Here is a 15,413-nt window from a genome sequence, read left to right on the forward strand (position 1 = left end):
TTATGATGCAACATTAATGTATTAATATCAAAAACAGACATTTATTTTAATTTACATAAATAATAGTGTGGACAACTGTCATTAAAATTCGTATCAGGAGCCGTTTCGGCCACAGCCATTCGTGGCTCTGGCCCTAACAAGCGTATTTATACATCTAATTGAATGTTGTATATGATACATTTAATAATGGGATAATTATGACCAAATATCTTATTATTACTGTTATAAAAAAACATTGCTAGCAAACATATATTATATTCTATCACCTCACTGGCAGCTGTGCCTCAGCTACACACTTTGTGGTGAGGTCGTGGGCCATGTTTTCATTATAACATGATATTAAGTGGGGGGCCGCATGTGGCCCCCGGGCCGCCAGTTTGAGACCCCTGATTTAGAGTGTCCAATTTGTGTCGTCAGAAACCGGAGAAAACCCACCACACACACACACAAGGAAAACATGCAAACTCCCTGCAGTAAGGCCTTTGTTCTATCCGGGTTGCAAAGTCAAAAGTGCTCACCACTGCTTTTATTATTGTTATTTCAGGAATCATTAAAATTTAGAAGTCTCCAAGTTGACCATGTAACATGAAATAAAACTATTCTAGTAAAAAGTACAGTAAAGTATGTGGCGTACTGAACGGTTTTTCTTTTCTATTTTCTTTTTTTTACCACTGATGTGTAAAGTATTCATGATGTAACAGAAACTTGCCGTGGGGCTTCACATTAGTCAGGATAATGAGACAACCTCATCCTGTTGCCTGTGCTTACACACTCACATTCGTATACAGATACAGACATTTTGACCTTTGCCAGTAAAACGCAGGATCAGCTTTAAAGTTACTGTCTTTGAACTTTAAAGAAGGATAATAAAACTCAGAGAGCCAAACTTCAATTTGTAAAAATTACGTTTATATTGTAGAGCTTGAAAACTTGGACGTTTTTTGGTCAGGTTGCACAGGTTCTAGAGCTCCAAACCTTTTTTCGTCAGTGCAATAATTTTCCACTTCTCCCTCACTCACTCATCCTGTTCATCATGTGTGACTTATTATTCCACATGTGATCGGTATGTGCTAAACATAGGGGTTCTCGCCAAAGGAAGCGTCTCCTTCACGTCAGATTACAGATCAGACATACTAATGCGTATGTCTCGCGTGCCGTGTATGTCTCGCGTGCCACATATCTGCACATACTTATCTATTATCACACACGCATGAGGAAAACAGCCCTGTTATCATGACATCAGCATCTGTCTGGGGGGAGGGGAAGTTTCCGTCAATGGGATGAAAATTAAAGATGGGTGCTGACCACAAAACAATAAATGACATCACCACAGTCATAACAGTTAATGGGTCTGTTTGTGCCTTGCCTCGTGATTATGATTTACAATGTAACCTAATGAACCCAAAGAAAACACTCCATAATGTGAAGAGGCTGGATTCATTGTTAATGGTCTCTTTTTATGCAAACCAGTGCATAAAAGTCAATGTTCACAGACATAGTGGTACCAGACAGACACACACAATCAAATCTGACAATTTCAAAGCAATGAAAGCATCGTTGTTGCAGCTCAAAGACAATCATAGGATTTGAATATGGCAGTTTAGACCTGCCTTCACACACACAGACATGGACGTATATCCTGGCTCTTTTCTGTGAAGACAAACAGAGTAAAATGCATGCGTGTGTGTGTGTGTGTGTTTGCAGGTAGCTCTCTGCTGTCAGCTCCCCTGACACAACCTGAAGAGCAGGCTCCTGCCTCTGCCAGCTGGTCTGACAAGAAATTCACCTCTCTTACCTCACTACATCTACGCTGTGACGCTGCAAGGGCGTGGCCTGAGAGGAAGCGGTTTCATTCGTTTAATTGCGCTTTTCAAAAAACGACTTCGAAATGAAATCACGTGGCGGGGAGCTCAGCCGTGACCTAAAAAAAGGAGCATCGACTTTGACACATTAGTGCCATGAAAGGTTTCTCTGAGCGGGGACAGCAGCGGTGTGCAGGCTGGGTGCGGTGATAAAAAGCCTAGGTAAACATCTTTGGACAAGTCTGGCTACTCAAGTCCAACACTCTCTCCTGTCAGAGGACAGAAGAGAGTGGACTTTCTTCTTTGTGAGGAAATCTGGTTTGTGAGCAAATAAGTGCAGGTTATCCCCTGAAGAATAAAACAATTTATCAAGGTGGTTGGAGATGTCAAAGAAGTGTGTGTCAGCCTTTAGTCAGAGGGTTGATGAATGACCTAAATTCATCTTATATGAATTAGCTTAAGGATCCCATGGTGTCACAACACAAGGGTGAGATGAGGATTTGAAAATGACATATTATTATAATATATAGTGCACTTTTTTTGCAATGAACAGAGCAGCTACACAAGTCAGTCAGAGGATCATGTTACCAAAAAAAAAAAGGTTCCACAAAGCTATAAACGATCCTTTGTGCCAAGACCGGTTCTGCAATGCCGCCCAGCAGACCGTACTGATCCTCCAAACTGCAGCTTAGTAGTCTTATCTCTTCTTCTGCTTCCGTTCAAATCAACACCTAAGTCGAGTTTAACGTGGAGGAGGCTGAGCACTGTTGAACTTGAATAGACTGCATTATCATATTACGTTGCACGAGGCTTGTCCGCGCGGGGTTTCACCACAATAAAGGACGCCACACGTTGGCCTTTCGACAGACGGAAGGTGATCGAGTGCTTTTTGAGCGTTAGGAAACAATGAGCTGCACTTTTTAGAGTCCCCAAGGTGAGCTCTGATGACAAACAGTAAACTGAACTGTTTGACTGTGAAAATCACATTATTACTTTACTCCAAGTTGTTTTTTTTTACAATAACTTTCCATGATGAGAGAGTAAATGGGAGGATACAAATACAAACACAGGTGCCCTAAAGGAAGTCTTTGCCAGACTGTATACATGTACGTATAGATTCAGAGAGAAAGAATGAAATGACCGGTAAAATTATCTGACTTTATGAGGCAAAGAGGGGGGGGTTCTTTTTTTTTTTCAGATTCAAATCCAAACTGCCACTGAGTTACACCTGTCTGTGTGGACCAGTAGGTAGACTGAATACACAGACGTGTTCCAAACAATACAGTGACACTCTCTTTCTTCAGTGGCCGTCAGCCGTGAACGCAGAGAGAATACAAAGACACAGAAGAGTAGTTTTATTTGAAAATGCAGAGGGTTTTTTGGGGGGGTAGTAAGTGTGTCAAACGACAAACTTTATTGGTGTAGTTACATATTTTCTGTTAAATCCATTGTGTTGGAGTTTTTTTGGTTTGATAGTTTGAGGAAAATGCTTTTTCTTTTGCCTCGAGTTCATGTTTACATGAAGAAAGCAGCTTAGCTTTGCTGTAAACAGAAACTGAAATAATCAGAGCCTCAATCTGTTTGTTTAAAAATTAGAATGAACTCCTAGTCTACTGCTTAGTCAACACTAACAATAAGTTTTGAGCTTTAAAAGGTGTTAGTTTACATCCAGACATATTCAAACCAGCTGTTTTTCTGTTTTCACTGTTTGTGCAAAGCATTTAAAGACTATAATATAAGAGATTCAAATGTGTGTGTAAACTGCAGGTGGTAAAGAGACCCTCCCCAGCTCAGCAGGATGCTAAACCCTCCTCTTCCACTAAACCGGGTTCCCACACCCTAAACACCATAAGCTGATTTTACAGTCGCCACAAAGATAATGGATAACTATCACTTAATGAACTGTCAAATGAAAATCAGCCGCGATGACTGACAGAATGGACAGGAGTTTGAATGTGAAATACATCCACAGACAGTGGGATTAAAAACAGAGATCATTTAAAAACCACACCAATGACTGACATCAGTCCCCACCTGAAGAAACTCTGCGTTCACTCCACCAAACCCCCACTGTACCTGTGATTTCACACACAGCAGGGGAGCTGGCTGCTGCTGCATTTATGAGGCCTGCTCATAGGCCCCGAGGTGTCACTCGTGGTCACTCCCAGGCTTTGCCCTCAGCCTGGTCCCTGACCATTTCACACCTCAACGCAGGAGGGACTATTATCCTGTCAGAGGGCCACTTTTCACAGCAGAAGTCACAGCAAAAAAAAAAAATCACACCCTCGTGCTCGGTTTGTCGTCCTGTGGAGCACAGAGTTCACACACAGGTCTGACCTGCAGCTGCAGATGGTTGTCAAGAGATAAAGTGGATGGAAACAACACGGCCTGGTGGGAAACAGAGGCCGACTACTGGTGAAGGAAAGGCCTCTGAACTTCAGACTGAAGCCAGTGGAAAGCCATTACACTTCCAGACACGCTGGTATAAATGAGTGACGACCACAAGTAAATGTTCTGAAGCACTTTCTCATCTTGGTGGAAAATACTGAACACATACTCTCACTTTGGCTTTTTTCATTTGCCTGCACATACAGTGCTGCTGATTACACATACACTTGAATTATTCTGATAAGCTTGTTGTTGTCTGGCTTTTTATTAATATTAACACATTTTATATATGTGTATATACATATATATATATATACACACACACACGTCATGTATATAGTCATACATACATATATACATATACAGTATATATATATATATATATAGATATTAATTAAATACATATTTGAAATTAAATCTAGAAGATATTCCTAAAGCCAGGTCAACGTTTACATTTCTGTGTTTTACAACATTTATTCTGAAACCGATCCTCCTCATTGTCATTTGATCCGAGTTTATCTAAAGTAATAGTTCTCATACCAGGTGTGGCAGTATCTCTATGGACAACTGTCTTTGAGATGAAGGTGTAGTTATGAGGAAGTGAAAGAATATTTGAGGAAGAAGGCGTTGATATTATAAAAATATATAACAACACAACTGACACGATATAATTAGACTATAAAAGTAATTTATAGTGTCTTAAAAAGGTAAATTCTGAATGTTTCCTATTTAACCGTGGACAACCGTGAAAATTAAATGGCTCGTCATCTCTCGTCTGATCTTAATACACAATATGAAGTTTTATTTGGGTTTCTTCTGCCTACTGCACATGAGTTTAGTCTACTACTGCCCCCTACTGGGAAAGTAAAGCTGCTCAAAACCTGACCAGAACACCACCTCTGTCAGAGAATGGCTCAATGACCCCTTTCAAATGATGAGCAGTTCAGCTAATGATAAAATTTGTCATACATTTTAATTGATAGAGTGTGAAAATACTTGTATAGGAAAAATTGTATACAATACAGAAATTGGCATAATAAATGAATACAGTGTCAGGTAAAATAATTGATTCTTAACTACACAACCATTAATAACATAAAATCAGTATAACACTATAACATTAACATCCAATTAAATTAAGATACACAAAAAAAATTTTGTTCTAATTTTATTCACTAAAAACAAAATGACTAAAGAAAAAAAAAAAATATTAAAGGCATGCTGTACAACCAGAAACATCGCATGTGCGTCATCAGCACTTTGAAAGAATCTCCTGACAGCTTTTGTAAACCTTCACCAAGCAGTCGAGCCTGGGCTTTGAACTCTGAAAGACAAAAAGAGGTTGCTCATTAAAAACAGGTTACTCCGAATCAACAAAGCAGGTGGACAAACAAAAACCCTGAAAGTTGGCAAATGCGAGCTTTATGTTGTGTTATATGACACAGAACGTTTACACTGTGCATTCATCCTCACCTGAAACAACGGCACAACGCTGGACACTGCATTAGGCTCTGAGGGGTCCTTCAACAGTACACAAAGGTAGTAGATGATTTGATGCTAAAATAAAAAAGCATGATATATCAATTCAGTCAGTTACACTGAAACAACTGAGAAATGAATTTATATTTGCATCGAACAGAAACGTCTCTATTCACCATATATATTGCTTCATTAATAACAATATCCTTGATCTTGCTGATCTCAATGAAAGTGGTCGTTTCGCGGCCCGAGGCGTAGCTGGAGGACACCTGTATGCCTAAGGATCCGATGACCAGCAGGGACTCGTGGTCCACCTTCACAAAGTGGATGTGCAGCATCATACCCACCAGGGTGATGATTATAGCACTGGACAGAACAGCGGTGTTCTGCAAGAGAAGTAAAGACGAACACATGTGGGGCCCCTTCATGTGAATCCTACAGCTCAGCTCAAAAACAAACGAGGAATATTGTGACAATTTTCATTTCAGATCACAGAGTAATCTGTAAACCACAAGTTTAATGGCCTAATTTGACTCAATCGAGATATTATGGCAAGGTATAGCAGCAACTAATTATTATTTTCAAACCTGATTAATCTGTCGATGAGTTTATTGACGCGATGTCCATAAAATGTCAATAAAATGTCAAAAAAATGTCGATCGGTGTTTCCCAAATCCTTTGTCCCAAAAAAAACAAAAGATCCAATCCACTTGAAACCATGCCCTTCTCTTTGGCTAGTGTACGTTTATTTGCTACAACGAGAAAAGTACTCGCTGTGCCTTCTCTAGTCCTTTAAGGTTAACAGACACAGTTAACATATGCAAAGAAAAGAACATAGTTCAGGACAAAGGATTCAGTGTTCATGATTTATTTGTTATATGTCGCAAAGAAACCAGAAAATATTCACATTTAAGAAGAAGCATGTATTAATTATTAGAAAAAAAAACAAAAAAACGATGAATTAATTATATTTATCAATATGTCTTGTTTAATCATCACACCAACAATATCACATTTTTCTGATTTCTTTGTTACATGAAGCAAAGAGACCAGAAAATATACACATTTACAAGACTGAAAAAAGTAAAGAACTTGTTTAAATTGCAAAAAAACAACAACACATATTTATTATCAAAATAGTTAGTTTTAGAGGTAATTTCATTTCTGACCTAAGTGCACTGGACATATTGCAGATAGGAGAGACAATCAATAGCTATTGATCATTAAATGTGAAACTGCAACCCCCAACTACGGTTTGCCTATATTATTTTGATTATTGTTATTAGGCCATTATCATCAGCACCTTTTGAAATTGTTAAAATCGTCTCAAAATTGTAAGGCGGTGAAAGTGACCAAAAGAGGTACACAAGAATATGATAACTATCTGTCTGTCTTACACAAAAACATACGAAACCATACGAAATGAGGACATTTTGACTGGTCCTCACTTTCTGTCACACCAGTTTATGGGTTAAGACTTGGTTTTAGGATAAGGCTTAGAGCTGGGTTTATGTCAGGTTAGGTTAAGGGTTCAAATTTGGAATTTACTTTTAAGGGTGAAGGGACTAGTGAATGCATTATGTGAGTGACCTCACCAACATAGCTGTACAATAATGTGTGTGACCTTGACAGGACCATGTCGTCCTCATGGAGACCAAAACATGGTCCTTATTAGGCAGAACTCATTTCTGAGGAACTGGTTAGGTTTAGGGCTAAGATATGAATTGTGGTTAGGTTAAGGTTAAGGTTAAAGTCAGGCATTATATGATTATAGTTAATATAGGGGATAAATGAATGGACTCCATATGCAGAGTCCTGAACCGAACCTCCCTCCCTCTCCGAGTGTACTGACAAGATTGAGAATTGTAACAAATATAAAGTGAAAGCCACCAAATGTAGATGTTTTACCTCTGTGAAGAAGAACACAGCGTATGCCACGAGCCAAACGGAGCAGGTGAACACCATCACTTTGCCGATGGACACTTTAGGGGAGCTGACTATGAACTCCCTGCAGAGACTTGAGTGGGTCTGACAGTTCAAAGATATGGATTTGCCACTGATGTCAGTGAACGCATCATCTTCCATCGTGACGGTCTCCGAAAAGCAATAGTAGCAAGGTTGAGAACAAAAACAAGATAGTTAGCCAAGTAAGCTAAAGATGAAAACGGGTTAGCTCGGAACTACCGTTAGCTAGCTGCCGTGAACGGGGAGGGTAATCGAAACGAACAGAGTCAACGGCGCTTACTGAGCGACAGTGAATAGGAGGCTATATGTAATGCTCCAGTTACATAAAAAGCGAAATAGACAATAGATGTCAGAATTGCGAATGTTCCCACAACAAGTGTATTGATGCCATTTAAACAAAGTCGAACTCGTTATCGACACCGGGGCACTCAGGTTCGATAGAGTTCGAGTGGTTTTAATAATCTAGAGCAAGCGACGACCCACAACGTCCACAGCAAACAAAATAATATAAATAATTAGAAGTCTATAAATAAATTATATATGCGTGTGCACTCAATATAACTTCACCAAATTAGTACGAATTGATGTCTCCGCCCACCGCGGTGTACGCCGGTTATAAATTAAAAGTTCCCCCAAGAGCAACTGGAAGTTGCAACGCATTGTGGGTAGTCGTGGCATTTTGTGCCGTCCAAGTTATTGAAATAACTTTTGTTCAAGTTCACTTAGACACAGTTTACGAGTATAGTTAAGTTAATGTGCTACAAGCCAAACACGATTATTTATGAACGTAATGAAATAACTTGTTTATTCTCAACGACACGTAACGCCTCCATTACCCAGTGTGCATTGCGTATTTTATGACTTCTGACCCCTGGATAAAAACAAGCCGATCAGCTGATGTAAAAGCAACAACATCTACAAGGTCTGATGAAAAACAGCTCGGCTGGCTAACTGTGTGTGTATGTGTGTGTGGCAGTCGGTGTATGGTGTTGGTGTACGTGTCCGGTTTTAGACTGTGCTGAGGCAGCGACTCAGGCGTTGTCCGTCCGATCAGTAGCCGCTGCTAAGTCAGTCGACTGAAATGAAGGTAGCTTGTTTAGTCAGAAGTGAGACTCTTTGTTTAGCTAATAGTAGCGAGAGACTGGTGATTGTTGAGTGAGTTATATGGCACGTTTCATGGGATTTTGACCAGCATTATAGCAACTTGGCATCATATGTTGAGGTGTAACATTATTAAAAAACAAGAAGAAGCAGCTAATGTTGGTTAGCAAATTGTTGTGCCAAAACACAAAGTAAACACTAGTCGGGATAAGTGTGTTTGAAGCTGCTGCCGGCATCGGATTTACTACAGATTGAACGTCCTCGTTAACAGTAAGGAGTAACAAAGTCAGCCGAACATTTTATTGTTATTTTAGTGTTTGTTTGTTTTTGCTGCATTTCAAACGTTTTAGAGAATTTTAACATAAAAAGTTGCATCACATCTGGTCTCAGACATTTGTTTAACTGTACCATGACCTTGTGTCTTCCACCTGCACTTCTTTTGCAATCTTTGATATTCTGAGTAATATTTAAAGTCACAGCGCCCCCTTTCTTATCAGCATCATAGGTTGTGTCCTGTCCTGTTAGGTTTGACATGAGTGGTCAAGGTTCAGCCATAGATAAAGGAATGAACACGGCCCTAGTCTGTCAGGAGAGCTATGCCTGTGGGGGCTCGGATGAGGCTGCATTTGAATGTGACGAATGTGGCAGCTTGCAGTGTGCCCGCTGTGAACTGGAGCTCCATCGGCAGGAGCGGATGAGGAATCACGACCGGGTTCGGCTTGTACCCGGACACGTTCCTTTCTGTGACTCCTGCAAAGGTGACAGCAGCTGCCCTATGAGTGGCGGGCGCCTCAGAGCAGTGGTACGCTGCCAGGGCTGTAAGACCAACCTGTGTTTGGACTGTCAGAAACGCACCCACAGTGGAGTCAACAAGAAGAAGCATCCACTGACACCATACCCTCCGGTCAAAGCTCCTCAGGCGAGCAGCATCATGGCTGGGGAGTCAGAGATGGACATCCTGAAGGCCAAGCTGGAGAAAGTGTGCAGCTTCCTGTTGGTGGATGAGAAGGAGGAGATGCAGGTAAGTGTGTGAGAAAATGCCAATCACATCTCTCTCCTGTGATGCCATGATGTGAATACATTTGTGCGGATTCTTAGGTGAAGGATGAGGAAGACTTTGTCAGTCGCTTGGGCTGCAGACCAGATGAACTCCTCAAAGTTGTCTCCATCTTTGGAAACACTGGGGAGGGAAAATCCCACACCTTGAACCACACTTTTTTCCTCGGGAGAGAGGTGTTCACAACCTCACCCACCCAGGAGTCCTGCACTGTGGGTGTTTGGGCAGCTATGGACCCTGTGCACTGGGTTGTAGTCATCGACACGGAGGGACTACTCGGGGCTGGTAATGGACAATCGAACAACCTGAAACATACATTTGGGTAACATAGAGGCTGTTTCCATCAATTAACAGGATTTTTTTTTTACGTTCATCACAAGGAGCCAATCAGGGTCAACGAACCCGGCTGCTTCTCAAGGTCCTGGCCATTTCTGATGTGGTCATCTACAGAACCCATGCTGATCGTCTCCATGATGACCTCTTCAAGTTCCTTGGTGATGCATCTGATGCCTACTTGAAACATTTCAGCAGGGAGCTGAAGGCGACGACCAGTCGCTGTGGTCTGGATGTCCCGCTGTCCACCCTGGGCCCTGCAGTGATAATCTTCCACGAGACTGTCCACACCAAGCTTTTAGGATCAGGTACATAAAAGAAACCTCGTTTAGGATTTGTACAGTACTTTACAGGATTTAAATAAGCAAGTCATTAAATTCCTTATTGTTGATTAACGTTTTATTTGTTGTTTGGTCTCCATGAACACAAATTATGTCAGATAATTTGTATGCTTCATTCACCCGAGAACTGGTTTGGTCAAACTATATTATCAGACCTGACTGAGTGTTTACAGTGACAGAGCAGGGGCAGGTGGCTAAGGAGTGCTTATTCTGTCAAACTGCAGAACAACAGTTTTTTTTTTTTTTTTTTTTTAAAGCAGTAGTTAAATCCTGAAACTTTTCTTGTGTGCTTCTTTGTTTTTTTCAGTCATACACCAACCTGTTAGCAGCTGTCTTGCTTTACTAGCACAATGTTGCTGTTGTCGCCATCTGTCTTGACTTAAAACAAACTGCTTCTTGTTTGCAGTGAAGGAATCTTGCTGGGCAACACAATATCTAAATAAATACATGGTTTGAATTGCATGGACATTTGTTTATATTTAAAAGTTAAGTTGTCCTGACCTTCTCTCTCCGTTTCTTCTGTAGACAAGCCATCTGAATCAGCTGACCGTCTACTTCAAGAACGTTTCAGGAAACTGGGTCTGTATCCAGAAGCATTCAGCTCCATCCAGTACCGAGGAACTCGGACCTACAACCCTCCCACAGACTTCAGTGGTTTGCTGCGCAGCCTGGAGCAGCAACTGGACAACAACACCACCCGCTCACCACGTTCTGCCAGTGTCATCTTCAAGGCTCTGCAGGTCATGATGCTTGCTTGTATAATAAAAGTATAGCAATGTATCTGCAATGAGAGCAGTATTGACTCTTCTCATTCCTTCTTTCTTCAGGCCCTGAGTGACCGCTTCAGTGGAGATATATCAGATGAGCACATGACCAGTAACTCTTTCTTTCCAGATGAATACTTTACCTGTTCTAGCATCTGCCTCAGCTGCGGGTATGTATCTCTCACTTATTTACCACACCAGTTGTGAATGACAACTATATCAATAATAATGTTATTATACCATATTATTAAATATCTCTGTATATCATTTAAATTATAAACGACGATAGGTCACTTATTGTGAAAAACAAGCCTTTTTTTTCCTGACTTGGTGTTCTCCCACTTTCAGCTCAGGCTGCAAGAGAAGCATGAATCACCTAAAGGAAGGAGACGACCACGAAGCAAAACAGCGCTGCCGCTATTCAGCACAGTACGACAATCGCATCTACACCTGCAAGGCAAGTGCGAACCTACAACGCCACACGTGCACATGTTAAAGTAAGCCTGATGTGATGCGGCTCTGAGTGTCTGTGCTGAAATTCTCAGGTCTGCTACGAGGGAGGGAAAGAGGTAATCGTTGTTCCAAAAACGACAGCCTCATCTGACTCACCATGGTTTGGTCTAGCCATCTACGCCTGGTCTGGGTGAGTCCATCTGCCACACATTTGGAAAAATGATTTATAAATGGCCACTTTGTGAGCGTAACACAATTTAATATGTCCATATTTATTGTGGTCAAAAAATGGGAAGACGTGACCAAGTGTGGTTCATTTGTTGATTAAACTGGAACTATTTGCTTCTTTACTTTGGGCTTTGCTTAAATTTAACAGCAGTATCTCCATAAATCACACCAGAACCATAAGGCAACATGAGCTGTCTATTTATCAGTGCGTCTGAGGTCTTTTTTCTCTTTATCTAGGTATGTAATTGAGTGCCCCAACTGTGCAGTAATCTACAGAAGCAGGCAGTACTGGTATGGAAACCAGGATCCAGTGGAAACAGTGGTCAGAACAGAAATCCAGCACATCTGGCCTGGGGTGAGGCCGCAGTGACGCAGCTTAAATAAGATTCTGGTTAAAATCGTTTTTTTTGTTTTTTTTTGTTAGTCAAATTAATGTAGTCACATCCACTTTTGATGTATTGTGTGTTTTCATTTTATCACATTGTTTATTGAGTCAAAAGTGCTGAAGAGATTATAAATAATGCCAAGAATAATTCACGCTGTAATTAACTGCTCTATTATTGTTGTTTTCTTGCCCTCTTTTCAGTCGGATGGCTTTTTGAAAGACAACAACAATGCTGCTCAGCGGTTGCTGGATGGAGTGAAATACATTTCTCAGTCTGTGTCTGAACTCAGCGTCAAGCCTGCCAAAGCAGTCACTTCCTGGCTTACTGACCAGATTGCTCCTGCTTACTGGAAACCAAACTCCCTCATCCTGGTACAGTACATGACTAAAATCAAACAAAAGCTAAAAAAAACAAACAAAAAACTTGTTAGAGTACTTTCCCACATGCAAATGTAGGAAACCCAGACTGTTGATTGTGTACTCTACTTCTTTTTTAGCATGAAACTCGACTTAAGAGTCACATGTTTTTCTTATTGTTCGACATAGAAATGCCATAAATGTGCAGAAGAATTCCAGCCCAATGACACCAAGCACCACTGCCGTGCCTGTGGGGAGGGTTTCTGTGACACCTGCTCCTCCAAATCCCGACCAGTTCCAGAGAGGGGCTGGGGTCTCGCACCCGTCCGAGTCTGCGATGCATGTTTTCACAACAGGGGAATCTCAACTGGTACAAAAAAACAAAAAACCTTACAGGCTAAGGCATTTTGAGAGTGTGTGTGTGTGACCTGATAGGTGGATGTTTTGCTGTTGTAGAGTTACTGGATGCTGCCTTGGAGGAGGAAGGAGGAACATTGATAGCCAGGAAGGTTGGGGAGGCTGTTCAGAACACTTTAGGAGCTGTAGTTGGTGCTATCGACATCCCTCTGGGTGAGCATTTGCCTTATCGGAATCACTCCTAATTGAAAATATCAAGTGTCAAAATGTTTGACGTTGGAGGACTCCTAGTGGTCAGTTGGTCACAGTACAGGCCACATACAATCCCAATTTCTAAAAAAGTTGGGACACTTGTAAAAATGTGTTGAAACTTTACTTAAAAAATACAGAGAACGTATTTTTCAGTGTTTTTACTGACAGACCTAAAAAGTTGATATAGTTTGCAGGATTAAATAGGTTTCCCAAATGATAAGAGAAGGCGATGTGACCCAATAATAATGTTTGTTTTCCATATACAATTTAGATTAGTCAGCAAAACTGCTGAAAATATCTTCTTTTGGCTTTTTTCTGTTTAAAATACAGATTTGAGTTTTCAGTGGCTTTTTAGAAATGGAAATGGGTTTTGTATGTGCTAGTTTTTTTCTTCTGTTCATTCATTAATCAACTGATAATTTCAGCTCTAAGTGTAGCTTGTTATTTAATGTCAAACATTCTCATGCTTCCAGGCCTGGTGAAGGACGCAGCTCGCCCAGCATACTGGGTCCCAGATCAGGACATCCACTCCTGCTGCGAGTGTCAGAGGGAATTCGCCCCTCGTCTCTCCATCCACCACTGTCGTGCCTGCGGCCAGGGTGTGTGCGACGACTGCTCTCAGGAACGGCGCTCCGTGCCCTCCCGTGGCTGGGATCATCCCGTGAGGGTTTGCAACGGATGCAACCAGAAGCCTGGGGATCTCTAGCAGGACCAGGAGTGGGAGTTAAGAGTGGAGAACGGTTAAAGATGCTAACTTTGATGAAAACTGGAATTAAATTCACGTGGCCTTCGGCTGAAAGACTTCATATCCTTGTTGCTTTTAGTTGCTTGTCTTGGCTGCTGCCAGACTGTCTTTGTTTCAGTTTGGACTGTTTTTCCTGGTTTTAACTTGTGTAATTTCAGTCCCTCAATGCTATTTTACTTTAATATGCTACTTTATTATTTTTTTACACTGTGAAGAATACCAATCAGAGTGACACCTGAATATAGCGTGAAGAAGGCAGAAGAGGTAATGCTACTCCGAGAGATTATGAAAGTGAGTATAGTTCATTAAATGCTTACTTTTGTTTGAGTTCAGGGAATAATGTCCATGTGCCCCTTTAGACCTTTTTCAATTTGTACTGATGTACATAATGAAACCCTTATCCATTTGACAATCCTTCCCAAGTGTGATATACTAGGACTGTTAGCACCTTTTGTAGTATGGGTCTCCATATGTAAACCATAATCATAGAACCAATTCCAGGAAAGCACTTTTTAGTCTCAGAATGTCTCTGCAGGAGCCCTGGATAAAACATCTGGGACTGGATCAAGAGGAGATAATGGAAACAATTATCCACCACAATGAATTGTGATGTTTGACGAAATCGACTGTAGTTTTTCTCTCCTCCAGCCTGACTTAGCTTTGGCTTTCCTGTCGGAAGCCACGAATGTACTGTAGCACCAAGATGCATTCCAGCATATTTACTTGGTTATAACAACTCACAATAAGCCCTTTATCCTCTGTGGTTGTTAGTACATTTGAATGGATGGATGATAATAGGGTGACTTTAGTCAAACATTAACATAGATTAAACATACGGTATATGGGAGAAAAGTTGCTTTTGTTGAATATCTGTTATTTGTTTTGACTGCAGTGGGATAAAATAGAAAACGACAAACTGCTTTGACAGAGCTGGCTCACAGTATTCGACAGAAAAGATGTTGAACTTCGAAGCATCTTTTTGAGGCTGGCCCCTCAAAACGGGAGCTAATTACAAGAGAACAAAACCTTTACTCCGTTAGCTCAGGCTGTGTAGATTTCAATATGCTGCAGCACCAAGTGAGCAGGGTTACCTTATTAGTGCAACACGCGCATTGTAGCATTTTAAGGTCTGACTCATTTGATTGTAACTGGATTTTTGTTTGTTGGATGATGTCAACAAATCAGGTGAAAGAACACCTGGTTTGTTGACATCTGTATACACCTTTAATGAATACCGATACGACACGGAACAAATCAATCCATTTGTTCATGTATGCTCACAGTATGTATTAAACTGCAGAAACTCTTTTTGTGGGTTTGTGTGTCATTTTTGGATCAAAATAATTAAATACGGTCATTCATCTAGTGTACAGAACGGTCTTTAATTATTTTGTTAAAACAGCAGT

At 40.9% G+C, this 15,413-nt stretch overlaps 2 protein-coding genes across 2 annotated transcripts; one reads left to right on the forward strand and one right to left on the reverse strand.

Annotated features, from left to right (window-relative positions):
* Positions 1–5,322: 5,322 nt before the first annotated feature.
* pigh (phosphatidylinositol glycan anchor biosynthesis, class H) lies at positions 5,323–7,936 on the reverse strand. The gene is made up of 4 exons (XM_083898861.1): positions 7,578–7,936; positions 5,846–6,055; positions 5,664–5,747; positions 5,323–5,514 (listed from the first exon to the last, which is right to left on the reverse strand). The coding sequence occupies exons 1-4, from the start codon at positions 7,752–7,754 to the stop codon at positions 5,443–5,445; spliced, it is 543 nt and encodes a 180-aa protein (XP_083754987.1). The 5' UTR covers positions 7,755–7,936; the 3' UTR covers positions 5,323–5,442.
* A 646-nt stretch (positions 7,937–8,582) lies between these two features.
* zfyve1 (zinc finger, FYVE domain containing 1) lies at positions 8,583–15,268 on the forward strand. The gene is made up of 12 exons (XM_083898860.1): positions 8,583–9,756; positions 9,834–10,077; positions 10,173–10,433; positions 10,992–11,206; positions 11,294–11,400; positions 11,579–11,687; positions 11,776–11,873; positions 12,149–12,266; positions 12,498–12,668; positions 12,843–13,023; positions 13,110–13,223; positions 13,736–15,268. The coding sequence occupies exons 1-12, from the start codon at positions 9,268–9,270 to the stop codon at positions 13,966–13,968; spliced, it is 2,340 nt and encodes a 779-aa protein (XP_083754986.1). The 5' UTR covers positions 8,583–9,267; the 3' UTR covers positions 13,969–15,268.
* Positions 15,269–15,413: the final 145 nt, after the last annotated feature.

This window comes from Microchirus variegatus, assembly GCF_963457635.1.
Source record: "Microchirus variegatus genome assembly, chromosome: 12".
Taxonomy (NCBI): domain Eukaryota; kingdom Metazoa; phylum Chordata; class Actinopteri; order Pleuronectiformes; family Soleidae; genus Microchirus; species Microchirus variegatus.

Excerpts from the sequence above, each read along its gene's own strand:
- zfyve1 (XM_083898860.1), top strand. The coding sequence starts at position 9,268 with ATGAGTGGTCAAGGTTCAGCCATAGATAAAGGAATGAACACGGCCCTA. Across the intron at positions 10,434-10,991 it reads CACCAAGCTTTTAGGATCAG|ACAAGCCATCTGAATCAGCT; the intron begins GTACATAAAAGA and ends TTTCTTCTGTAG. Across the intron at positions 11,207-11,293 it reads TCATCTTCAAGGCTCTGCAG|GCCCTGAGTGACCGCTTCAG; the intron begins GTCATGATGCTT and ends TTCTTTCTTCAG.
- pigh (XM_083898861.1), bottom strand. The coding sequence starts at position 7,754 with ATGGAAGATGATGCGTTCACTGACATCAGTGGCAAATCCATATCTTTG. Across the intron at positions 6,056-7,577 it reads CTGTGTTCTTCTTCACAGAG|AACACCGCTGTTCTGTCCAG; the intron begins GTAAAACATCTA and ends CTTCTCTTGCAG. Across the intron at positions 5,748-5,845 it reads TTAATGAAGCAATATATATG|CATCAAATCATCTACTACCT; the intron begins GTGAATAGAGAC and ends TTTTTATTTTAG.